This window comes from Pseudorca crassidens, chromosome 16 (assembly GCF_039906515.1).
Source record: "Pseudorca crassidens isolate mPseCra1 chromosome 16, mPseCra1.hap1, whole genome shotgun sequence".
Lineage (NCBI taxonomy): Eukaryota > Metazoa > Chordata > Mammalia > Artiodactyla > Delphinidae > Pseudorca > Pseudorca crassidens.
In genome coordinates, this window is record NC_090311.1 from 24,001,466 (window position 1) to 24,027,711 (window position 26,246).

Sequence of the window (26,246 nt, forward strand, 5' to 3'; positions counted from 1 at the left end):
AAGTCCAGGACGCAAGACACACTGCAACATATTCGTTAGATGGGTGAATTTATCTTTCCTCCAAATACACCAGTGGCTCTTGATGCATTTAAAATGTGTCCAAGGTCAAAGAACTGACACTGTTGAGAAGGACAAAGAGAAGCTTGGACGGGTAAGCTCGGAACCACGTGCTAAACCACAAACACATATAGACTTCTCCCAGGGACGCTGGGCAGATCGTGAAAGTTTCCGAGTAAGGAGTGCCATGATCAAAGTGGTGATTCCTAAAAATAAATGACCCATTCTGACTGCTGTCGTTTTTTGAGAGGATGGCTGGGGTAAGGGTCTGCTTCCTCACCACTTCCCGTCCCTCCCTCGTTTCCAGAGGCTGATGGTCCAAGACCCCAAGTACCCGCCCCAAAACTTCAGGGTAAACTCAGCACGCATGAGTTCATATGCAAGCAGCTGGAGGACTAAAGAGAAAGCATGTTTATAGCTGCTCGAGAGGAGAGGATGGCTTGGAGTACTTTTAAGCATTTACAGTTGTCTGAGGTCCAGCTGCGGCAAGACAGGCTCTCCGGACAGCCGCGTCACGAAGCTGTTAGGGTTGAGGAAATCTTCTCTGAGAGATAACTTTTTACAACCTTGCGTCTATGAGGCTGGTCTCCTCTGAGCTATCAAATGCTGGTGCTCTGTGATTTGGGATCAAGGCAGGGAGGCTGAGACCAGGAAGCCAGCACTTTATTATTCCAAGCCGACTTTCCAGAGCTAAGCTGCATGCGAAGATTCTGCTCTGACATCAACTCACTCCTCTCCAAAGGTCCAGAGCGGCGTCAGGAAACCTTCCATGCATATATCTGCTGTCACCATCCCCCCAAGGATGATTAAAGTTTGGAGGTTCAGGCCAGCGACCACTTTGGATAATTGCATCCTATCTCTCTGCTACTCTTCTCCTGTGTCTGTCCTTCTTGTCTGGCCTGGCCTGACTGTTTTAATCAGTCAAGTGCCTCTCCTCTTACCATCCCCCAACTAGGGAAAGGTACCCTATGAAAACGGGCTGCCCATAACCTGACAGTCCCAGTCAGGAACCCCGTGCCCAGGCCTGCCATGCACTCCGTGGCTGGCCTCCTGCTATCTTCCCTTCTGGCTGGTCTTTCTGTTTGGGGCCTTTTCTCACCCTTTGGACTTTAGCACACCTTCTTTCTCCAACTTGGACCTTTTCCCTCTTTATTCAACCTCTTCTCAGACTCTCCTCTGATTTTGCTGCCCTTGCCTGCTCTGGGTCCAAGATGGCCTTGGGGACCTTATCCATGGCCGTGTGCCCTTGGGCAGTTCCCCACCTGCGTCACCCTGGTCTGAAAGATTGACTTGGCCTCTTCTGGTCCCAATGCCCTGGAGACTCTGGGTTTACTGGACGGACAACAAGAGGCTCAAAGCTCGCAGCTGTCAGCGTCCTTGGCCACCCGTCTGCCTAGGTCTGTGCACTGTGCAGCGTCTTTCTGTGCCACTTCACAGGAAGAGCGCTGGGCTTGAAGCCAGAAATCTGATGCCCAAAACCATAGTTCTGCCATTAGGTGGCCGGGCAACCTTGAGTCAGTGAGAGCCCCCCGCTAGGAACTCAGTTTCTTCATCAGTTTAATGAGAGGCTTGAACCAGACAACCTTCAAGTCACCTACCAGAGCCACACCTCTCCAAACCAACCACTCGATGCCAGAGGGAGGGCCTAAGTGCCCAGCCAGGCTGAGTACACGGGCAGCTTCCACATGGGATGACCGCTTGTTCGCAGGCACCGGCTGTCCTGACATCGGGGCAATGATAAGAGTAATAGTAATGGTACTTACTAACCGGACACCAGACTCAGTCACTGGCCAACCATTTGCAAGCATTTTTCATTTAATCCTCCTATCAGCCTATGAGATGGGTACTAGCATTATCCCGATTACCCAGACGAGGAAACGGAGGCTTAGAAATAGTTAACAATGGGGCTTCCCTGGTGGCGCAGTGGTTGAGAGTCCGCCTGCCGATGCAGGGGATACGGGTTCGCGCCCCGGTCTGGGAAGATCCCACATGCCGCGGAGCGGCTGGGCCCGTGAGCCATGGCCGCTGAGCCTGCGCGTCCGGAGCCTGTGCTCCGCAGTGAGAGGCCCGCGTACAGCAAAAAAAAAAAAAAAAAAAATAGTTAATAATGTTCCCAAGCTACCAGCTGCTAAGAGGTAGAGCCAGGGTTTGCACAAAGTGGCTTCTTGCCCAAGTGGAAAGAGACCCCTGGGGAGCCGGCCAGCCCCACCCTAGGGGGCTCCAAAGTGGGAACGCCAGAGCCGAGGCTGGTGCTCCAGAGAACTACTGAATGCTCAGGCATTTTCCACAGGCGACAAACCGCCCCATCGTCCCTAGTCTACGGTCTGTCCGATATTGAAGGAAACCCGGCACCCCTGTGTTCCTCTGACTTCTCCTCTCCACAGTGAACATCTTCCACAACTTCTCAGCACAGGACCACGGCATTGTTGGACTGAAGGAAACACATCCCTCTGCATATCTACACTCCTTTTTTAGATATATAAAGAGCGGTTTCCAGAAGGTCACCACGTCCATCTAAGCCGAGGGAGGCCAATATGACAGCTTATGTTTCCAATTTGGGCAACCTGGGTCTGAAGCCTGGCCTGGCATCTCCGTAGCTCGGAGACCTCTGTCTTTTTGCTTTCATGCGTTCTCTCTCTTTTTCTCCCCCCCATGAGTGCCCGCAATCACTCTCACTCTCTCGTCTCCCTAACGTTCTCATAACGTGAGGATGATAACAGTATTTACTTAATATATGTGTATATTTTAAAGCCTTTATTGAATTTGTTACAATATGACTTTTGTTTTATGTTTTGGTGTTTTGGCCCCGAGGCATGTGGGATCTTAACTCCCTGACCAGGGACCGAACCCACACCCCCTGCATTGGAAGGCGAAGTCTTATTAACCACTGGACCGCCAGGGAAGTCCCTAACTTTATATATTTTTGTAAGGAAAGTGTTCATGTAAAACCATGAGCATGGCACACAGTAAGTGCTCAACAAATTTCTTTCTTTCTAACACTCGTGCTGGACCTAGTCCCGGGTCCTGATGTCTCGTCTAGCAGTTGCTGTCATAACTACAGTCTCTGAGGTCTTGGGGAAACTGCTTTTCTCCCAGCTCTCAGCCCCAAATGAAACTCCCACTTAAATACCACCTCTGCCAGTGCAGGGTCCAAGCCTGAAGCGCCTGTGTGCTTCCTGGGCCTGGCGCAGAGCACCCACCCAACAGCAACGAGCTTCCCAGACGTGCGCTTTCGAGACAGATCATCTGTACACCACCAAGAGGGAGCAATGAATCCAGGTGTGCATCTGCACAGATGGAGGGGGCGTTTCGTGGGGTTACGATGCCGGAGGGCTCCCTGGGGCTCTGGAGCCAGGCAGACCTGGATGCGAAGCCCTGTTCCAGCAATTCTACGTGCCTAATGGGGCTTGGGTGATAATGGGAGGAAACTGGCTCTGCACATACTACCCAGGGCTGGCAACCATCACTTTTAATGTATTGTCCATTAAGTGAGATAGAAGCAATCAATGGATCGGTGAGAAGGCACACAAGGCAGGTGGCTGGATAGAGGGAGAAAAGGAAGGGATAGAGAGAGGACAATTCTTTTGTTGTTTTGGAAGTTGAACAGACTTTGCCTAATGCTGGTTTGAGGAAGGGGTAGATTCCTTTTCCCAGGATGAAAAAGTCGGCTATTAGAAATGGGCTACCTGGGAACTGGGAGGCATTGCTGAGCAGAGGGGAAGCCAAAGAGAGGTCCATGGAACTGGGGTCATACTGTTGAACCCCTACCCTGTGCGCTCAATATACATTATGTTATTTCATTCTTAAATTTGCTTTTTTAAATCCCATTGTGAGCCCCACTTCCAGATGAGAAAGCTAAGGCTTAGAGCAGGTAAACTGTACATCCAAGGTCACACAGCCAGGCGCGGGGTGTGCTGTGAAGCCCTTCCCTCCTCATCATCACTCCTCGCTGGGCACCACCGAGGAACCAGGAACAGCGGGAAACTTTCTAAACTGAACCGCACTCTTTCCCATCTCTGGCAGCTGAGAGATATTCACATACACTCCTTGTACCTCCATCCTCTCTGGTTCATTTCTTTCCTCCGTCTGGTCATCATAAGACAGCCCGGCCATTGCTCAGGGGGAGACTCAGGCTGCAGAGGGACAGGGCTGTCTGTCCGCTCCTGTCCCTGGGGACCCTCCGCATGGGGCTGCCAGCACCAAGCTGGGCCCCCATTTGTCACTGAGGTCAGTGTCTCACTCTGCATGGCTGCGGGGACCGGGACTTGCTTGCTCCAAACCTGCCCTCGAGCCATTTGGCGGCCCGAGGATCCCAGGATGCTTGCCCCTCATTACCCGGACACGCTCAGCAGCAGAGCGTGTGCTGAGCGCTGACGTCTGTCATGCTGACCTTGGGCTGGTAATGCGGGGACCGGCCGGGGGCGAGGCGTGTGTGGCAGTAGCAATCTCTCTGCTTGGTTGAGCTCACCAAGGAAGAAAAAAATAGTTGCTTCTTTCACTGGTGGTGGTGGTTTTTGTCACAAATATCTCTACTTCAGGGGCAGTGAGATCCATCTGCTGTATAACTTGTGCGTCAGAATATTAGGAAGAACGTATCGCTCTGGCTTCCCAGGCTCTTTGCAAAAATTGCTCTGGCCTGTGATGCTCAGAAAACACACCCAGAAGGTCTGGTGAGGGCAGGGCAGGGAGAAGAGATGGAACAGGATGCCTGATCCAGGCACCTCATTGGTCCAAGGGGCCTCGTCAGTCAGCCTTTCTCATACGCAGCTCTCACGCTATCAGCCCCTAGCTCAGAAGCCTGCTACGGCTCCCCATGCCCTCTGCACTGAGTCGTAACTCCATCCCTGAGCCTCGATGGGTCTACAGTATATAGCCCCACCCATCTCTCTCTCGACTTGCTGCTGCTAAACGCAATACGCCTATTAAGACCTCCAAACCCTCATTCTCCTATTGAGCTTGTCATTTCTATTCCCTCCTTCTCCAAATCGCAAGATTTCTTCCAAAGTCTACCCAATTTTTGCCTCTATCTTTCACTGGCTCTGATTATGCCACAGGACAGCTTCTTTCTTCAAGCCTGGTGCAGTATTAACTCTTTCAGTTATTTCTAACGTTTGCACAATGCTCTTTGTTGAACATCTTCTAGACACACACAGATGCATGGGTGTGTGTGTATATAAAACCCCAAACCAAGAACAATAAAATTTAAAAAAATAGGTTAGGCAAGCATAAATCATGAAGAAGTACAGTAAAGAGCTAATTCTTATTATTTCTCTTAAGTGCCTGGATAATCTTACTGCAAATCATATCATTATTTTAAAAAAATATGATATACTCAATGCAAACCCCAAAGGGCACTTTGGAGAGAAGCCAGGCTATAGGTTTATATTCTTCCCATTTTCAAATAAAATGCAAAAGAAAAAAAATAGTGATCATTTTAATGAGCCTTTAAATAAATTCTTGGCTAGAGCACACGGCAGCAATTTATACAGGGGACCACATGCATATATTTGCCGAGAAAGGGACTTTGTGACTAAAGAGTGAATTTCCAAGAATTACTCTAGATTCCTTTCCTTTAAGTGATTAGTTTGAATTGAACCACACTTCACATCCACTCCATCACTGGGTCACATTTGCAAAGGCAAATGGAAACTTGTAAACCAGTGTCTGGCCCTTCATTGATCCACCTCTCTTCCGACTTCTTAACTTTCCTTTGTTCTGATTTCTCAGGCCCTGAAGAAGTCAGATACTTTCACTTTCGGGGGGTTTCCTTTCTGGTTCTTTTTCTGAACATACCAAGAAGAAAAAGGTTTGAACTTGGAATCAGTAAATGAAGACGGTTTGGTCCAAGTTCTGTTCTTTTCCTTTTTTTCACTCCTTCCTCTCACACATTTCCCCCTAAACTCAACTTCCGAAAGACTGCTCTAGCCTCTCGGTAACTGTTAATTTATGAGGCAAGAAAAACGAGGTGGTTGTGAATTAACAAGAGTGGGACCATTTCTCTCCATCAGCAGAATAATCAATCTCTCTCAGGCAGTCAGCAGGTTTGGTTTTAAAAGAGAGGGAAGACGACTGGAAAAACGCAGGTGGCAGCACGCCTCCTAGACAGGGCAGGATGTGAGACTCTTAAAAACCCAGGGTTCTGGGGTCTACATCCTCCTCAAGGAAACTAAGAAGCAGGGAGCCCAGCAGGGGAGGCCCAGCAGCCCTGTGGATGGCCTGCAGGGTCCCTGGATTCCAGGGTGTGGTCCTGAGGGCAGCTCCATATGAGGGGTCCCTTTCTGTAGCTGGTTTCCTGCAAAAAAATATGACGTTTCTCATTTTATCCTAATTATGGTCCCAGAAAGAGGGGATAGGTAAACGGTCTTTTATCCCCACTTTACAGCTTGAGAAACGGAGGCTCAGACAAGTTAAATGACTTTTCCAAAGCCCAACAGCTAATGAAGAGAAAGGTCTAAACCAGAAATCCTGATTCCTTCCCTGACACTCTGCCCCAGGGGACCTAGTCTCACTTCTTTGATAGCCATTTGCCTTGGGCATGCTACTCAACCATTCTGTGCTTCCAATGTGCTCAAGGCAGTTTGGATTCCAGACGCTTGATTTCTCATCCAGGTTCATCTGAAATGGGATTCCAGCTGCAATATTGCTCAGGCTTTGAGACCAGAGAGATGAGAAGCTATGGATGTTTGTACGAAGCCTACAGCTTATAACACACGCTCACTGAGATGGGCAGGGAGTACATATTCCCAACTGTTCCCTACCTGCACCCACCCCGGTCCCCAGTCCAGGTTCTCCACCAGATCTGTGTGCTCCAGCTGTCAACAGCCCATGGGCTGAACAGAGAACACTGCACTAGGAGTCAGCAGACCCAGTGCCAGCACTGGCTCTGCTGCAAATGACTTCATGACCTCGGGCAAGCCCACAGGTGGTCTCTTCTGTTAAATGAGGGCCTGCCTAGACAGTCTCTGAGGGCCCTTTTATCCCCAACACGTGGTGAGTCTAAGAATTAAATATGAGTGAAAGTGAGTTACAGGAGCACGTTAGACCAAGGTAAGTGACCATCAGCAACGAAATTTGAGCAGGTCGAACGGACCTCTCAGTGCCAAACCTTCATCATCTGCAAATGGACTAATGACAGCACCAACATCATAGAGTTGCTGGTGAAGTATTCAATGAGTTAATTCATATAAAGCATTTAGAATAATTTTTGGCACATAGTAAAAATTCTCAACAACTGCTAGCTGCTGCCCTTCCCCCTCCTCACCATTATTATTGTCATTCTTTTTTTTTTTTGAGGTATGCGGGCCTCTCACTGTTGTGGCCTCTCCCATTGCGGAGCACAGGCTCTGGACGCGCAGGCTCAGCGGCCATGGCTCACGGGCCCAGCCGCTCCGCGGCATGTGGGATCTTCCCGGACCGGGGCACGAACGCGTGTCCCCTGCATCGGCAGGCGGACTCTCAACCACTCGCCACCAGGGAAGCCCCATTGTCATTCTTATTATTTTCATAAACACTTGTTACCTTGGAAACAGAAATGAATATTAGCGCTAAGAGGGATTTCTCTTACTTGCTCTTTAAATATAGCTTATTGTGCACATTTTCTGAAGGAAGAAAGCAGGGTCCACAGAGATGAGGTGCCTGGTTGAGGCTGTAGGAAGTAGGTGGCCACAAAGGCAGAAGTGTGATGCAGCAGAGCTGGTCCCTTGCCTGCTACTGTGACACTTGGTGTCCTCACCCCCGGGTTGCCAGAACAGATGCAGACAGCATCTCTAGCTCCCTTTCCTGCCGGAGGAGGGCTGTGCACGCCTGGGTGAGCACAGTGATGCTCTTGGGAAGCTGCATCAGCTCATGCCGAGGGAACCCCTCAATTGTGCCATGGAGGATGCTGCAGTTCTGAGTTCCACCAGCAGAGACAGCAGCTTTCAGGGAACCGCCCACCTTCTGAACAAGGAACTGGGACTTCAGAAGAGCTGGCCGGAATGGGAGGGCTTATCTGGCCAATGTGTGGCCATAAAACCAGGAGCTTTGGGGACCACCCCTTCCAAGGACTAGCCAACTGGCTATCCATTGAGCCCAAGGTCCACAGTTGCGCACATATCACCATGTAGCCCTCTGAGAGGCACAGTCCAAACGGTGGTCATCCAGACTATCTAGGCTGGAAGGAGCCTCAAAAAGTAGAGGACCCACCCTTGCCACTGTACAAATAGGGAAACGGAGGCTCTGCAAGGGAGATGGCTTACTCAAGAACACCCCGTCACCCAGGGGCAGAAAACCAGGACCAGAAAGAAGACGTCTGCTGCCTTCTCCTACTCTGATGGTCTTACTCTGAACTGACACAAAAGGTCCCTCTGAATTGCAGAACCTTCTATGTGATTCCTCTGAATCAAAGGGAGGTCTCTGCGAGCCATGCTCAGCTTAATTTATCTCACTCGGATCATAAAAGCACCACTGCAGGCCCCCAGCAAGAGCAGCTTCTAAGTGTTACCCTTATTCTGTTGCCCCGAAGACCACGTTGCAAATACCAACTCTTCACCTGGAGAATTACTTACTACTCAGGTCATGGCACATGACACCAACTGGATACAAGGATTAAAGTAGATTTGGGACAGCCTGCCAGGCCCCACACCCTGAACTCCACACCCTAGCCCGTCTAACACATTTCGAAATACATAAGTTTCACGTGAAAATACGCAGAGAAAAATCTGTTAAGAAAATCAGGAACTGATGACAATGATGGTGTGGCTGTAATGAGCCCTTGTTCTCGCAGGGCGACAGTCATCTATCTGGAGCTTAGATTACAGAGCGGTTGCCGCAGTCCCCACCTGGCCAACATCTCTCATGGACATTACCTGCCTGGCCCTCGTCTGCATTTGCGATTGAGTCCCTAGGTCTATGCAAGCAGTCGTTTTCTGTGTGCATCTCGTCTGCCCAAATAGACTGCACACTTCTGAAAGCCGGAAACTCCCATCCAAAATACTTTGCTCGGAGCTAGACACTTAACAGATAGTTTAATAGCCTAAAATTATCTTTCCACATTCTTTTTTTGCTTTGCTTTAGTGTAAGAGATTTTAATATCTGTGAATTGAAAGTGTACTATCTTAGAGCTGACCTTCCCTGACCCCTCCAACGATCTCAGGAGACATGGTGAAGGAAAGCAGGGGTCCAAGATCTTAAGAGTCTGTGTTTTGTTTTGCTTAGAGGTTTTCCATTGTGTCAAAGATTGCTCAGGGTTATGCCGCTGTATTGAGAGACTGACACGGGGAATAACCAACACCTGACCACACACACAATGCCTCTTAACAGCTTGACAAAGGCAGCCTGCTCATCGGAGAAATCTGACTGGTAATTCCCACTGTATTTCTGCAGGGTAGCCTGGAAGTAATTATCCTTCTCCCTGGTAAATCAGTTAGGAAAGGAGGATCTAACACTCCTCTCCTCCTCCAAAAAACTGCTAACCCTCTAACAGTAATGGGAAGAAAACCCCAGGCAACAGAGTTACTACGAACAGAGAGATGAATGCACTCACCTGGTCTTTTTACCTGTGGCAGGGGCAGCTGAGCTGAGGCAGGTCAGAGTAGAGAGCATGCCCTGTGTGGTCAGACAGAGGTGGATGGACCACCTCAGACAGAGGTGGTCAGACAGAGGTGGTCTAGCTACTTTAGAGAAAGCAAATGGCTCATCTGCCTGAGCCTCAATTTCTTCACCTGCCAAATGGGAACAAAACTACCAGGCTCAGGGGATTAAGAGTGAAACTTAGAGTATAGAAGTGAACTTAGCCTAGTGCCCAGAACTTATTAGGAGCTCAATTTTAAAAAGTCTTTATCCTCTTCTGACGCCAGCCCTTATGGTCCTCCCGCCTTCCTCCATCCCCACACAGGCGCACACACCTCTACCCTGCAGTAATTTGATCACATTCCCTGGCAGTCAGGACTTTTGTCTGCTCTCTGTCATTTCCAAAACACTCTTTCCAAATCTGCAGGTGTCAGCCGTTTTCGAGCCAGAGCAATTAGGCCGTAACAGGCTTGCATTTCTCCATCCACTCAAAGATTTGCTCTTAAACAGATACCTGTGTCTAAGCTAAGCCCCTCCCTTGTTGAGGCACAAAGACTTCAGCCTGTTTGTACAAAGCACAGTGCTGGTAAATGCAGGCTTGACCTCGGCACATGCCATTCTGCATGGGCCTAGGGACAGAGTCAGCTGACAGTCACGAGTTCCAGGAACCCAGGGACGTTTATCTCCTGCAGAGGGAAGGGGAGGCTGTGAGCAGAGCCCTCCTCCAGAGGCGAGCCTCACATCCACATGGGGAACTAATGCAGTGCTCTTCGTGTTCAAAGTGCCAGACGCAGACATCACCCAGGCAATGGGCTAACTGGCCAGTGGCCAGAGAAAAGCAAACAGCAAGGGATGCAGAATCACATCAAATACGAGTGGGGCAGGTAAACGCCATTAAAATAACGCTGATGCCCCATACCTTAGGATGGTCTAGAACACTCCAACTCAAGTAGCACCCAGCCCTTCATATCAATACTCTAATTTGGAAAAAAAACTAGTAGACACCACTAATCTAAATCTCAGCTTCCTTGAGGGAGTCCAGCATTGCCAGATGTATCCTAATTTGTCCCCCGAATAAAACTCTTGGAAAGATTGTTGCAGACTCACCATTTATAGGTAAAACAAGCTTGGTGTGATTTACATAGAGGCTGTTTCCTTATCTTGCCTGCCTTCTAAAGTGCCTGGGACGACTGGCAATTATATAGATAAAGCTTCTAAAAGGAATCTAAGCATAGTTAACGCTAACTAAGGTTCTTACTAGTAGGAGACTGTACACGTGTTGACCACTTCTACTTTCAACCTAATAGCGTATTAGCTATCTACATTTGGAGATTTTATGTTGTCAAAAAAGTGTTAAGACATCAACAATTAGCTTCAGGAACAACTATATAAATACAAGCACACTCTACTGTTTGGCTAGGGGTGACAGAACTCTGATGTACTCATAGCCTCCAAGGGAAGCAGTAGCCACCTGTTACATAAGTAACTCGTGAGGTGAAAAGCAAGTGTCTCGACAAGATGAACTGAAAAATCTGCTGCAGACGACTTCCATTCGCTGGTTGATGAACATGGGCAGCTACCGATCATTTGAATGCTTTGAGAATCAAAAGAATCCTGCTTAATTCAAGCTCAGATGAGAATCCAGGTGACCAAAGCTTTAAACTCCAAGACATGTAAGCAGGACACTTAAAAAAAAACCAAAACAGTTTCATTACAAGGTCATAATGGCCCAGAGTACCAGACCAATAAAGAAACAAATAAGAGTGTTTTCATTTCCATCTAACGTCAGTTTGCCTGAGCGGCTTGAGAAGCACAGTCTAGTGAACTTGAATATTCTAGTTAAGAGAAAGTCACGAGGTACAATATTTGTGCACCATCAGCACCCCAAGGCTCAGAATACAATCAAAGACACCAAACGGAACAGAATCTAATTTCATCTCTCCTCGGATGACTCAGAAAGTCCTTCAGGAGCACACAGTCTCCTTATGAAATTAACGTCTATTGGTATTTCCAAAATAAATAAATAAACAAATCCGTGATATTAGTCTATCTTTCGTCTGTTCCCTATCTGAGGGAAGAAAATGTCTGCACTTTTAACCTTCTGGGCGGCACTGCCTCTTAAGGTGGGATTTAACCGTGTCTTGGTGGTGTTTCTCTGAAAAGACATGCAAAACAGCCTAACGTTTGTCAACTGGGCAATGATTCCTGTGAGGAAGTGCTCCAGAGAGCCCATGGTCTGAACGTCACCTCTGGGAAGGAGAAATGGAGGTGCACTTCTGCACCAGTGGGCTCCAAATCCCGGCTTTATGATCCTTCTAACCCTGAGGATCTGCCTTACCCTGCCCTTTGTCTCCCACACTGCTGAGCACCTCTAGATCATACTAAGAAGAGATAAAACAGTCAGGAGTGGAGAAAAATGGAAAAAAGACTGAAAGAGATGTTATGAGTAGGAATCCAATGGGAAACATACATGACAGATGACTACCAGAATGGATGCCAACAGGTGTGACCCTTCATGCGCCCCTTGGGAAAATCCTCATGAAGACAGCTGATCTATCACCTACATGAAGATGTGATTAATTCTGCTGTGGTCCAGACATAGGTCAGAGATCAGTGCTAAAGGACATCTGCCATGTGTCAAATACCCCCTTCTTGCTTCTCCCAGAGTGCAGACACCCCCTATGATTCCACCTGACCCCAAGTCACTGGGAGTTAAAAACCAACTGCCCATCCTGCCGCTGACCAGCTGAGTGACATGGGTGGGACATCTGTCCTCTGTGGGCTTCAGCTTCCTTCCTAATGAAGGGAGAAGGCAGAGGAAGAGTGGAGATAGATCATGGCTGACTTGATTCAGTCAAGTCTTATCATGTGTCCGTCATGGACGTGGCTTCAATTCAAGGCCACGAAGCAACTGCCTCAACCTCCCCGGTCAGGACTAGACCATGAGTTTTCAAGCACGGGGCTGTGACTATAAGGGAGGAAAAGGAGCAGAGCCTGGGCTGAAGCCAAGAAACCTACACTGAGCATCAGGAGTCCTGAGCTCTAACTGGCTCCATTCCGTACCTGGCTTTGGAGCCTTTTCTGGCTTCAGTTTCCTCATCTGGGAATTGAGACTATTGGTATAGATGAAAGATTCTCAACCAAGACTCCGTGGACATCTTGGGTCCAGAGGGGGGATTCAATGTGTTCCTAAACACCTAAAAATTGTTTGCAAAATTTGGGGGGCATGTGTCCAGAGGGGAGCTTTAGAGCTTTAATCACATTGGCAGAAGACTGCAGTTCAAAAACTACAAATAACTGCTTGTATCGATGAAATCTATGATCCCTTCCAGCTCTAACATTCAGTAATTCAAATAACAATATTGAAAAATGGGGAAATGGACAACCCTTTGGGACACAGCATTTATTTTCTAAAACCATCCATCATCCCAGGCCCCCTCCTCCCAGGAGGTCTCAGTGACCAAAGTCTGACCTTATATGATTTCACCCAAGTCCTGGCTGTTAAGTGAAGAGGAAAGACAGAAAAGAAGGGGCCAGCAGAGCCAGTGTGCTCCCCTGGGCCTCAGAAGGAGCTCTGGAGCAAGTGGAAGAATCCAGGGGCTGCCTATCCTTCCCTTGGAGGAAACCGACTCCCTCTTTACAAGGAGCTCTCTGAAAACAGAGCAGCAAAAAGGAGGCTATAGGAGGACTCGGCTCTGGAGTCAAGCAGACCCATTTTCAAATCCCAGGTCTGTTGCTCACCATGTTATCGGTTACTGTCTGGCATTAGGCTAGACAGTTACTTAATCTCCCCGAGCTTCAGTTTCTTTGTCTGTAAAATGGGGACAGTAGTCATTTCTACCCCAGAGATTCACTGTGAGGATAAATGAGCTAAGGTGTGTGAAGCACACACCGCCATCCTTGGCTGAGAGGAACCCCTTACGTGGTTATATAGTTTTATTATTGTTATCGTTGTTGTTATTATTATTGCTACTAGGCAGTTGTTAGAATTACAATGTCTGTGGTGTTCTTGGCATATAAAATAGGCATTCTGTAAGTGACTCCACGGCTACTGGTTTTTTTCCTTAACTCCTAGGCCTTGGAAGCCCTGCCACTCCGCAGCGAATGCCCAGGACCCATTGACCACCCCCTCTCACCTTCCTTTTGTTGGTGGGGTTGACGTAGAGGTAACTGAGGACAGTCTTCAAGCCCACTTTGCCATTGAGCTTTTCATAGGTGGCGCCGTAATCCGTTGATCTGCAGGTAGGAGAGAAAGAAAGAAGGGGAGAGATTGCTTTACCAAATGGGGGGCTGTGTTTCAAGGGGAGCCCAGCTCTCCCCCGACCTGCATCTTTGTTCCCAAATCACACGAGTGCTTAAAGGTGTTCTTCAGAGATAAAAGGCCCCATTAATTTTAGAAGAGCAGTTAGACTGATGCAGCTGCCTACTACCTAAGCTCGCTGCCCTTTGCTCCCAGCCTTTCTCAGAACCTACCTTCCTGCCCTCTGGGCGGCTGCGAGTGACAGGAGCTGCCGGGGAGCCAGGCCACCTGCCACAATCAGCCCTCTGTCCCCGCGGGGCATTGCAGGGACCTTCTCCTGAGGTCCCTGGGTACAACCAACTTCACGCCCCTCCACTGAGTCTGAAGCCAAGGGCCCCTCAGAAGGGCACGAAGCACTGTATCCAGGAGCTGTGGGGTCCAACGGCCAAATCGGGCCGCAGCCGGCAGAGTCTGAGGCTTTACATGGGGAGCGATGGTGTGTCAGGGGGAAGAGCCAGCGACACTGGACTGCTGCCGATAGCTCATCACCCCAACGCTCCTGCTGGCCACCCGCCCCTCCTTGGGGCCTAATTTCCAGGGCTCTGACCTCGTACCAAGACCACGAGTCAGGGCTCAGAACAAAGGCGGGCCAACCAAGCCACAGGCTCCTTCCTCTGCATCCCGCCTTTCCACAGAGCAGGAGGGAGAGCGAGTACCCGACAATGGATTCAAGTAGCCGAAACCCCTGCTGCTCCCGCTTTGCTTCCCCACTCCCATCCCAGACACCTCCCTCCCTTTTCAGACCACCAGGAGCTTCAGGTTCTCACCCCCTTCCTGCCATCGCCTCCCTTGGCCAGACTCAGGAAACCCCTCCCACTGGAGCTTCAGAAGGCCACAGAGGCCCGTTCACTCTCTCTACGGTGAAGTGACCTCATGGGTGCCTGCCTTCCGACGCCGGCCCTGTGTCCCCCTAGTAACTACCTGCCCCTATCTTTCCTTGGTCCTTTACCCACCTTCTAACTCTAATCTGCTTCTGCCTTGGCCCACAGATGAGTTTTATAAGTCTAGCAGCCAAGCTCTGCGATGACCTTTAAGAACTGTCTCCACCCCCATCCAACCTGGCAAATTCCATGTCCCAGGCCCGGCTTAAATACCCACCCTTACCTCTGGTTAAGGCTTCACTGGCCCTCTCCCTGGTTGCCACTCATTTCTCCTCTGCACCAGAACAAAGTTCCCCATCTGTTGTACACCCAAGGCACACACTGTACGTGCCCCTTTCATTTCCCCATATTGTCATGATGAGTTTCCTTATGTTCTGTTTCTCCAACCACAGTGTAAGCTCCTCAAGGACACAGAACTTCAGAGAATGTTATGGGGAGAGGAAAGAACATGAACTTGGGGCACAGCAAAATCTCTGGTTACTTCCTAGCTGGGCAGCTCCCTGGTCACATGACCATGTACAGGTTACTTCACCTGCTGGAGCCTCAAATTTCTTATTTGGAAAAATGGGGATAATTTAATCTCACAAGGCACTTCTGAGGATGCAAAAATACAACACATGGGAAACCTCCTAACAGGATGTAGGCATTCTGAAATGTCAAAAAATAAATAAAAATACAGAGGACGTTCACTTCTCCTTTCCCCAAACTGTACAGAACCAGGTCTTACACATCATGCACGCTTGCCCCGTTTATTGAAAAAAAAAAAAAAATCAGTATTTCTAATCCCTCCCTAGGCTACAGGCCCCACGTGGTCATCGGTTATGCTAACTTTAATACTCAGCACCTCCCCCAGCTGCAAACTGACTTCTTATCTTCTGTCTCCTGTTTACCTTAGGCACTAGGACTCAATGCCAATGGGAGAAATCCTTGCCTTTATCTCTCGAACCCAGCTCAGTCCCCAAGTTTTAATGATTCTATCTCCTAAATAACTTAGACCCCTGATCTTCCCATTCTCATTCCAACGCTGTGGCTTATACATCATCATTTTTGCAATGATTCCCCAACTGGACGCTCTTCTTCAGCCTTCTCCCCCTCCCACCAATCTCCATGCTGTCATTAGGTTATATATCAACCACACAGATCTGTCCACCTCACTCCGTGGTAGTAATTACCCACTGACTGCACACAGTAAAGTTCTTTCTTCCAAGCTTAGTCTTGGAAAATCTGGTTATAACTTCCCTTACTAGACCTATTTCCAGCCACTTGCTCCTCTGCCCCTTGCTGTCCAGCCTCATTCAACTTCCCTGAATGTCCTACATTTTTGTGGCCTCCATTTCTGGCACATCATTCCCTTCTGCCTGAACTACCTCCAGCCTCTGTTTCCTCTACTTGGTAAACTTCTCTGCATTCTTCACACTCAACTCCAATACCACTCTCCTTCCAACTTTCTCACTGGGAAATTAATCACCATTTCCTTTGTGTCCTCATACCACCTTGTACATATTTCTATTCTAGCATTTATCCTATTGTGATCATGCTATTTTTAACCTGAGACTTTGCCCTTGACTATACCTTCCTAAGGGCAAAAGCCATTTCTTATAACAACCCAATGCCTTGCACCGTGCCTGGTACAAAGCAAGTACTGAATGTACTGATTTTTGTATTGTTTTGCTTTGTCTTTATTTGCAAGAGTGAATGAACGACTGAACCTGTCCAAACCCACTCACAAGTTCCTGACCAACTGCTAACGTTTAGTGGTAGCTCAACAGAGAGCCACACCTAGAAAACACACCTGATACTTCAGATACTTCAGATACAACTTGCCGAATGGTAAGGTCTTTTAGTGCCAGGGAAAGATCTAGAATTAAGTTAAATGACACTAGAATTAAGGTGAAATGACCAATCACTCTGACCTCCTATCCTACCCAGGGCAGGGGAGAAGACACACCATAATCTCTACAGACTGTCAGCAGTGTATTTTTCTTAATACAAATAAAATATTTTATAGAACAAATTGCTTCTTGATGCTACACTCTTGAAGGCATAAAGATGGCACTGGGTGGGAAAAGAAAATTGAACTTGGAATCTGGAAATCTAGAGTCTAGAGTGATTCTGAAATGTACTCAAAGCGTCACCCTGGAAAGGTCAATTCTCTAATCCTGCTAAAGAAAGAATAATTCTGACGCTTGTTAAAATGGAAAGGCAGACTTCATTCAGGACTATTACAATAGGTACAAGGACCACAGCAGTGAGGTTTTGAAGCAGAGGAGGGAGATTGGACTCCACTCCAAATACAACAAGGAAAAAGTGGGAATTTATAGCCAAAGAGAAGGGTGGGAGTCAGTGGATAGAACATTACTAAGAAGGTAGGGAAATTCTTTGCTAAGCCGACCCGACAGGATTCTCACTGAAGGCAGGTCAGGGTGGTCAGACGTCCCCTGGGGGATGGTGGAGGATGAGGAATTTGATCAGATATTGAGTATGATGAGATACTGCAAGGGGTTGGGGGGATCCTGGCTAAACTCACTTAGCAGAACTGTTGCTAAAAATGGGCTCTTTGAGGACATATCCGAGGACAGGGCCTAGCTGAAAAAGAGCTCGGAGGGTCCTGACTAGAGCTTGGTCAAGAAGAGAATCTTTGTCAAGCCCCCTTCTATCATCAACACAACAGCTTTAACTCAGATAATCATAAGGCCCCTTCTGGACTTGAAATCTGATTATCCCACCAGCACAGCACTAAGCTGTTTCCAAAGAGCAACTTTTCCTCATGCTATATATAGCAAACATCTTACTTATAAGAGCTAAACTCTCAGGGCTCCCTGCATGACTGGTGTCACAACGAACTTCCTCCCCGCGTCAAAATAACCCTCATCAAAGGCAGCGTGCTTAGCAGGACGCACAGTCTCTCCTCCTGCAAGCCGCACAACCGAGTCCCACTGACTCTGCTGTCTTCCAAAGGTGGCTGCACAGGGTTAGGGCTTCCCAACACAGGATACGCCACGGCTCAGCTTCCTCTGCTCCTCGGGCAGCTGCTGCTCATTCAGGCAAGCAGAAACACGTCTCACTCGGTGAGGACACCTCAAGGAGCCACTGAGCCCTGGGACCAAAGGAGGCCTGGTCTCTGCCCTTTCCAGCATGGAGGCCACACACCGCGTTGACCACAGAGTTCTGTGGGCCCCCTTCACCTGGGGTGAGGGGCAGCTGGCAGAGAGGCCTCAGCACCACGGCCAGAGCCAGCTGTGCCTGCAGAAGTCGCTTTGACAGGAAGGCAGACCATCCTCCACCTTGTGCCTCCAGACATCTGCCGGCGGGGTCTCTCAGAGGAAGCAGGCTCATTTCCCCTAACTTAAAGCTAGTTTCCCAAAGCTTGACATCTTGACGCTAAGCTCCTAACGCTGAAATGTCCTGAAACCTGGAGACTTCACACACATGCATGGGGCACCCGCCATAGGCCGGGCACGATGCCAGTTACCATTTGGAATGGCTCAGAACACACAGCTAACCTGGCAGGCAGCATGTGAGAAGTGCCCAGCCACAGGGCTCCCAGCTTCTGTTCTGGGCTCAGATTCCTGCAGTTCCAGAAGGTTATTCCACTGCCGTGTGTGTGTGTGTGTGTGTGTGTGTGTGCGCGCGCGCGCGCGCGCACGCGCATGCACATGTTTGTATCTCCCTCTCTCTTGCTCTTTGTCTTTCGTTACGAATTATTTCCAGAACACAGAAAAATACAAGATGCCCAGTCATATACCCACTACTACATTTATATGTTGTTTAGGAGCACAAATCCTTGATCATCTTTTGGAGTGTTTTTGGATTCAGGTAAATGTTATCATACAGGATACACATTCTGCAGCATGATTATTCTGTCCAGCATTCAGTCTGGGGCTTTTATCCATGTTGACACACCTAGCCAGAATTCATTCACTGTAACTGCTAGAGCATTGCGGCTTACCAATAAACCACTGTCTATTTATCCTTCCAACCCCTGATAAATAGTTTTGTCTTTTTCCTTTAAAATCTGCTATGATAAATGTTTCAATCGCCATTTGTACACGTGGCTTCTTGTGCATCTGTAAAGAAAAGTTTTTTCTAGAGAGACATCTTGATGTGCAATTACCACTCATACTCCATGCATAACTTCTTTGCTGGTATTTAACCAATTTTTCTCTAAGGAGGCCTTCAAAGAGACACTCCCTTCGTCCCCAGCTCCAGAAGTTGGGCCCTTCCTTATTGCCAGGGCCTGAGTCCATAGCTCCTGACTGTCTCGCCCCAGCTATCTCTGTCTCTGGAAACCTGAATTCCAGAGCATCTGGACCCAGAGAGCAGCTGGGGCCCTGAGTCCCGGCTTCAGGAGTGCCGTGTCTGGTTCTCCCATTCACATCACTGCAGGTCACCTGCTCCATGGCTCCACTGCCTGCCCAAGGACCCGCGTGCTGTCGGGCTGGGCCTCCCAGCTGCCAAGCACTCACACTCCTCCCCAGGTGCCCGGTGCTGACTGGTAGACTAGACGTCCATCCTCTTCAGCCTCCCAGCACTCCTGGTCTGAGCCCTTCAACTATTCAGAGCTCCTGTCCCATCCTGATAGGCCTCCAGAAGACTTCCGTGTGGGCCTGTACATTCCAGGAGGACCCCCTCAGCCTAACTTCCCATAACCCTGGTAGTCACCCAAAGCCAGTCTCTCAACGACAGTTTCCAGGGTTGAGTTGTGAATACACTATACTTCCATCCGCCCAGCAAGCTCTCACGCCTCTAGTGAGCTTCTGCGGGAGCGGATGGTGGCAACAAGCATATGGCTTGCTATTTTAAAAGTGAAAGAACAGAAAAGAAAAACTTTTAGCCAACGCAGCCAAGTCAGCTTCCTGGTAGAGCTGAGCTGGGGCTCAACACCACCCCGCCTCGCTGCATCCCCAAAGCCACATTCCTGCCAGAGGTGAGAGGGCTCCAGAGGGCACTCTGCCAGTTCTCACCAGCCACCAGATGTGCAGGATCGGGGCGGGCACACTGCTCTCCTAGTCCCACCAGCTGCCTCCCCTTGTTTGCCACCTGTGCTCTCAGCCCCCCTCCTCCTTCCCTCTCCAAGCCTCACTCCTGGGAAGGAACTGGGAAATTTCAAGTCTTTTACTCTTTGATTCTCTTATCAGTCTTTCATCTTCTCAGTGGACTCCCTTCTCTGTGATGTTATTTAAATTAGCAAACAACCTCAGTCCTGATAGTTCCTTTTCCTGTTAGCAATTTTATTTTTGCTTTGCTCATTTCTTAACACATCTCTATCTGTTCTCTGTTATGGCATCTACCATGTGCCAGGGACTGGGCTTACCCCTCCTCCCTCCCCAGTAAGGGACACTTACGAGGAGCTACAAAGCTCAGGCAAGCAAATTGCTTTCTGTAAAAGGGCCACAGAGTAAATATTTTAGGTTTTGCCAATCTCTATCACAACTACTCAACTCTGCCCTTGTAGCTCAAAAAAAGCCAAGCAGGATACATTAATGAATGGGTGTGCTGTGTTACAATAAAACCGTATTTACAAAAGCAGGCGGTGCACAATTGGGTGGCCAGGGCTGCTCTAGCAGACCACAATATCAACCCCTACCATCCCTACCACCAGCCAGGCTCCCATCCCGCTTTGGTCTCTAAGACAACTTCCCAAGACTCTGGCCAAGGTCTCTGATACCCTAACTCACGCTTCCCTGTCTGGCTGCCATCAGGTCAAAGCGTCTGCCTAAGCCTGGCACTCAGGCCTTCTCAGGCCTTTGCCCCCTTTACCTCCCATCTTCCACTCTCCCAGTGAGCTTATGGCTGGCAAGTGTCCAGATTTCCTCCTTTTTGACTCCCAGCTCTAGTACTAACTACATCTTAGAGACTTTTCCTACAACTTCAGCCCACATCCTCCTCTGCATTTGTATCAACAGCGTTAGGAGTTCCCTATTTATTCTCTGAATACGCTTATGTGCTTTTTTCTTTTCAGCAATGACTAAAAGCTCCTTAAAAGAAAAACAACAAATGAAATCTCTTTTGAACTGCTGAAAGTGCAGAGCACTAAGTAGAGAAAAGGAAGATGCGAGCAGGGCAAACACAACTATACCCAGTGCTGGACGAACTAGCCCTGTGAGCTCTTCACTTCTCTGAACAATAACGGCGCTGTTGGGAGGACTCCATAGAGAACAGTGAGAAACACAGTCTAGCATCTGATAAACCCCTGTGCCATAAATGTGTGTGGTTGTCATTTTTACGACTACTCCAGATTGTATTTTTCTCAAGGACAATCACGTTGGGTTTTTTTCCTTGATTTATAAACTCCTTACGCTTAGGGGGTGAGGCACATGGACGCCCAATTCATCATTAAGGAATCTTTGGCCCCAGTTTCCAATTGATGCCATGAAAGTACAATATGGCCCAGCTGCCTGGGGAATCAAAAGGAAGAACCAAGCTTCCACGTGCCAGGCCCTGGGAAGCCTCCACCAGCCTTTCCCCCTGAGTGTGTTCCCCTGAGCTACACCAAGAATAGTCAACAATCAAAGACCAGAGGCAACAAGGGGCTCCAGTGTGTGGTGAACCACAGCCCCCTCCAAGGGCAGGGCAGGAGTCTCCACAGCATAGCTCCAGACCCATGGCTGCCCAGACAGTCTTTATGATCCAAATGGAGAAACCACTGACGCTCCCCTCTGGCCTGTTCCACTCCCCGTCTTAAGGCCAGCGCCTAAGGCCGCGTTAATTTGTATCTCTGCAATGGCAGAAGCCCAACCTGACCGCAAATAACCAGACAGAAAACTAATTTCAGACTCCAAGCCAAAAACGAGTGACTTCAATAGCTTCACTCTCCAAGTGGATAGTAGCCCCACCCTCTGCTTCAGAAAAACCACAGGCAGGCTGATGCGCAGGCAGAAGCTCACACAGCTCTCCGTCACCTCTTTGTGTCATCTGACTCCACAGCCGCATTATCTCGTCTCACAAAGAGAGACACAGGGACACAGAATAGTTAATGTTCTCCTGCCCCAGCTATCTGAATGAGAGCCATCATGGGGTCCAAGTGCAGAAAATTGAAGGTAACCTGACTCTGGAGACCAGATCATGCAGAATTCATGGTTTATATCAAATAAAATGTAGACCCCCCCAGCAGCACCATTCCAGCTCAGACCTAGGAGGGGAGGTTGGCATGTGTGGGCTGGGCCAAAACATTCAGATCCTTGGTCTTTGTTTCCCACTGAAGTGTGAACACTTCATTTCTCACTGAAGGATCTCAGTTAAGATGATAGGGTTGCTGGGTTGTTATGTTGAGGACTTAAAATGACGAAAGATCTCAACCCTACCAGCCAAGAGGCCTGTTTGTGTCATACTGGGGAAGGGAGGAAAGAAGTCCTCCAGAGAGAGGAGAGAGCACGAGCAGACCCTGAGAGGATGTGACATCCCATAATTCACTGCACCTTTGTTCACGTGAATATAGCGTATTTTACACAACATGCACACACACACACACACACACACACACACTATACAACAGCATTAAAGAATCAGGTAGATGTCAAGATTATTGACCTAGAAAAGTCTCTAAGACATTACTCAATGAAAAAGCCTACTGAATAATAATGCATTAAAGATACAAACAGTATACCCAAACAAGACAAAACAATATATTTCTATTAGGTTTGTAAGTGTGTACACCAGTGCATTGTAAAATTTCTAGAGGAAAACGCAAATACATGGTAATAGAAGTTACCTCTGAGTAGGGGCCCGGGGTGGGGTGGGTTGGCTATAAGAACTTGAGTTTACTTGTAATGTTGCAATGCTTTCCAAACCAAAATATAGCCATGTATCACTCATGCGGTTAAAAATAATCACAATAAAGTGATTTGTTACTGTGCAGTTATGAGGCAGATCAGTAAATTAACACATCTGTAGAGGAGCTCTATTATAGATAAGCATTTCCATTCGAAAAGACAACCCAACATAACCATAAGAGGATTTGTTTCAGTGTCAAGCAGATTTGGTTTCAACTCCAGCCTGTGTAACCTTAGGCTAATTACATAAGTCTCCTGTTTCATATCTGCTCAGTGGAAATATAAATATCTCCTTCCTAGGATTACTGTGAAGCGTAAATGGCCCTAACACCACGCAGTTCACTTCACTGCCAGTTGCTGGGAGACCCCATGGTAGAACAATAATGTGATCATTGGAGGAGAAATTGTCCCAGGCATCTCTGGGCAAACAGGAGGTGAGTTATAGTTACATAACCACCAGTGGGCAGGCCAAAGCCATCCCATCCCCACCAGATCAGCAGTCAGCTACCAAAAGGTACATGGGAAGTTGGAGGAGTTGCCATGCATAATCAGAGACAGCCTCCAGCAGGTGGCCAATACTAACAAATTCAAGTCTAGGGAAAACAGACTTCACTTTGTTCAGTAAGATTTCCTGGGGAAAAAAAATAATGAGGCACAAACTAGAAGGTGCTGGACAGTTTTAGCAAGGCATCTCTATCTGGGGAGTAGATGTTTACCATTTCCCTTCAAAATTAAATGCAGCCAGTTGGGTCCCTATGACATGCCAGAATTATATCTGTGCACATCCAGAAACCCCCAGGATAAAGTGCGTAGCTGCCTAATGGAGAGATGTAAACTGACGGAGAGCCTCCAGACCACCCCGCTACCCTAGAGAAGCTAAACTCTGTGCCCCATTTATTTGTAAATCTTTCTCTTCTCTGGGATAAACATAATACCTTGCATGCAGTAGGCACTCAAATCATTAATTAATTTATCAGTTAAAGCAAGTCTATTTCCCCTGAGCAACCAGCCCCGTAGAAAAGAGAGTGGCTTCTCCAGCTTCTATCCTCCTCCAAGAAGCCTCTCATCTTTCCTGCCTCTGGTTTCCTAGCGCTCAGCATCTGTGTCACTCTCAGGCAGCATCGTACCCGCTCTCTGGGGATGTACATCTCTTCTCTTCTGCTGTTGTTTTATGTCATTATTTAACTTTTTGTGCATGAGGCTTCTTTTTCCAGACAGAGTAAGTCCTCTGAGATCAAGGAACTACCTCGTGTATCTCTCTTAGGCCCTAATGCATGCTGCATAATGCCATGCAGTTTGAATACTCAGGCTGAGCAAATGTGTCCCAGGGACTAAATAGTCACATTCAGATTCCCTTCTGCTTGGGAAAGGTTCTCCTGGGAGAGACTAACAACAAAGCAGATGTCCTTCAGGCAGAGCTGGTTCTATCGTTTATCTTACTGGTCATTCGGGGAAGAAAGAAGACTAAAGTATTCCAACACTGGATACCTCCCAGCCCAAGAAAGAACTGGAAACTCCCAGATACCCAGGAGTGAATTGCAGGTCTCCCATTTGAAGCTCTTATACCACAGCCACTCCATCTCCTTATGGGCCCAGAAATCTGAAGTCTCATTTACCTCTTCCTCTAAAAGAATTATATGTTGATTGCTATGCTCCCTGCACCATGCCGGCTACACAACATTACTTAAACAATTGCGCTCTTGGACACCACATTCTACACCCCAAACGCTCTTGACAACAGACCAGAGCTATAGGGCATGAAAACCAATCCCAGTTTTTTAAAGCTTTCCTTTGAAAGGCTAAGTAAGAAGAAGAAGCACTTAGCTAGAAGTTGGGTTTGTTCTCAAGTCACAGAGTATTTCTTAAACCATCATTTGGCCCTGAGAGAAGTGCCCCTCTGAGACCTGCGGCAGCACTCATCTGAAGCCCTGGTGCCATGGATTGGCTCAGTAGACTGGAGCCCATGGCCTTAGAGAAGATAAATGCCACACTCTGGGGTCTGTTTTTAATTTTAATTTTTTACTTAATTTAATTTTTTTTTTTTTTTTTTTGCGGTACGCGGGCCTCTCACTGTTGTGGCCTCTCCCATTGCGGAGCACAAGCTCCGGACGCACAGGCTCAGCGGCCATGGCTCACGGGCCCAGCCGCTCCGCGGCATGTGGGATCTTCCCGGACCGTGGCACGAACCCGTATCCCCTGCATCGGCAGGCGGATTCTCAACCACTGCGCCACCAGGGAAGCCCTGGGGTCTTTTTAAAAACTAAAAGGACTGAAAACTTATGATAGAAATATCAAAAGTATAGAAAAGTATAATGTGCAACATAGACATCAATTATAGCCACGCTATACAGAGAAAAATCCACTTAACATTTTGGTACTTTTTTTTTCCTCTAATCTGTGTGCATGTGTATGTTTACAAAATTGGGGGTTGTTCTCTGCATACAGTTTGGTGTCCTACTTTTTCACTTAACATAATATTTTAAGCATCTCACCAGGTTGTTTAATATTCTTCCAAAATCATTTTAAAAGCCTTACAGCATCCCAGTGTATAAATGTATCATAATTTACTTTAACTGCCTTCTCGGTCAGATGGTTGGTTTCTGGCCAAATTTTTATAGTAAATAACTGTAGTGTGTATTCTTCTACATAAATTTTGTATGCGTCTTTGTTTCCTTAAAGTATATCCATGTTAATGTAATTATTAGTTCAAAGGGTAAAAATTATCATTAATATGGTAATTGTTACAAAATATTCTGCATGACATAAATATTCTGGTCAATCTGCACTTCCACTAACAGTACTTGGGAGCACCAGTTTCATTGCATACTGGCCAACACTGGGCATTAGTATTTTAAAATCTCTAAAAATAGGTGTGTTGGCACCAACGCATTATAAAAATATGAGACCCTAACTGTGTCTTTACACTGGAATACCATGTCTTTAACCATGGACCCCCTTGATACTTTTAAATATTATTGTGGATCCTAAGAGATTTAATTCATATGTTATATCCATCAGTCTGTACTGTATTAGAAATTACATCTGATAAAATTTTACAATATTTATTCATTTATTTTAAAATAACAATAATAAAACATAAATACCATAATTTTATGAAAAACAACTACAGTTTCCCTAACAAAAACAAGTTAGTGAGAAAGTGTGGCTTTTTTTTTTTTTACATTTTTTGCAAAGCTCCTTAATATCCGACTTAATGGAAGACAGTTGGATTCTCATATCAACGTCTGCATTTAATCGTTATGACATCACATACGTCATGTAGCTTCTAGAAAACTCTACTGTACACTTGTGAGTGAATGAGAATAAAAAAGGGCAAATAACACTTACTATTATCATAAAATATATTCATTAATCCCCTGATAGGGTTGTGGGCATTCCCCAGGGTTCCCAGGACCACACTTTGAGAACTGCTGCTCTACGTCAAACAACCGGGTCCCAGAGGACTGCAACTTACAAAGAGATCTTTTCAAGTTGTAAGTAAAGCTATGGACTTCCTGCAAATCTCCTCTCACCTCAAACAGTCTTCTTCGCCAGACCCCATAAAGTTCAAATCCAGCCTCCTACATAAAGCCTTCTCATCTACCTTGCCCTACGGTGATATTTCCTTTCTCTGATTCTTTACTACTTTTATATCACTGCAGCACAATTTGGCCTATACCCTCTGAT

At 47.5% G+C, this 26,246-nt stretch overlaps 1 protein-coding gene across 2 annotated transcripts in view; it reads right to left on the reverse strand.

Moving 5' to 3' along the window:
• SORCS3 (sortilin related VPS10 domain containing receptor 3) overlaps window positions 1-26,246 on the reverse strand; it is a 583,956-nt gene that overhangs the window by 313,141 nt on the left and 244,569 nt on the right. For both annotated transcript variants that reach the window (XM_067709471.1, XM_067709472.1), the window contains exon 3: window positions 13,743-13,842. In XM_067709471.1, coding sequence (XP_067565572.1) covers window positions 13,743-13,842 — 100 coding nt within the window. The remainder of the gene's footprint in view (window positions 1-13,742; window positions 13,843-26,246) is intronic.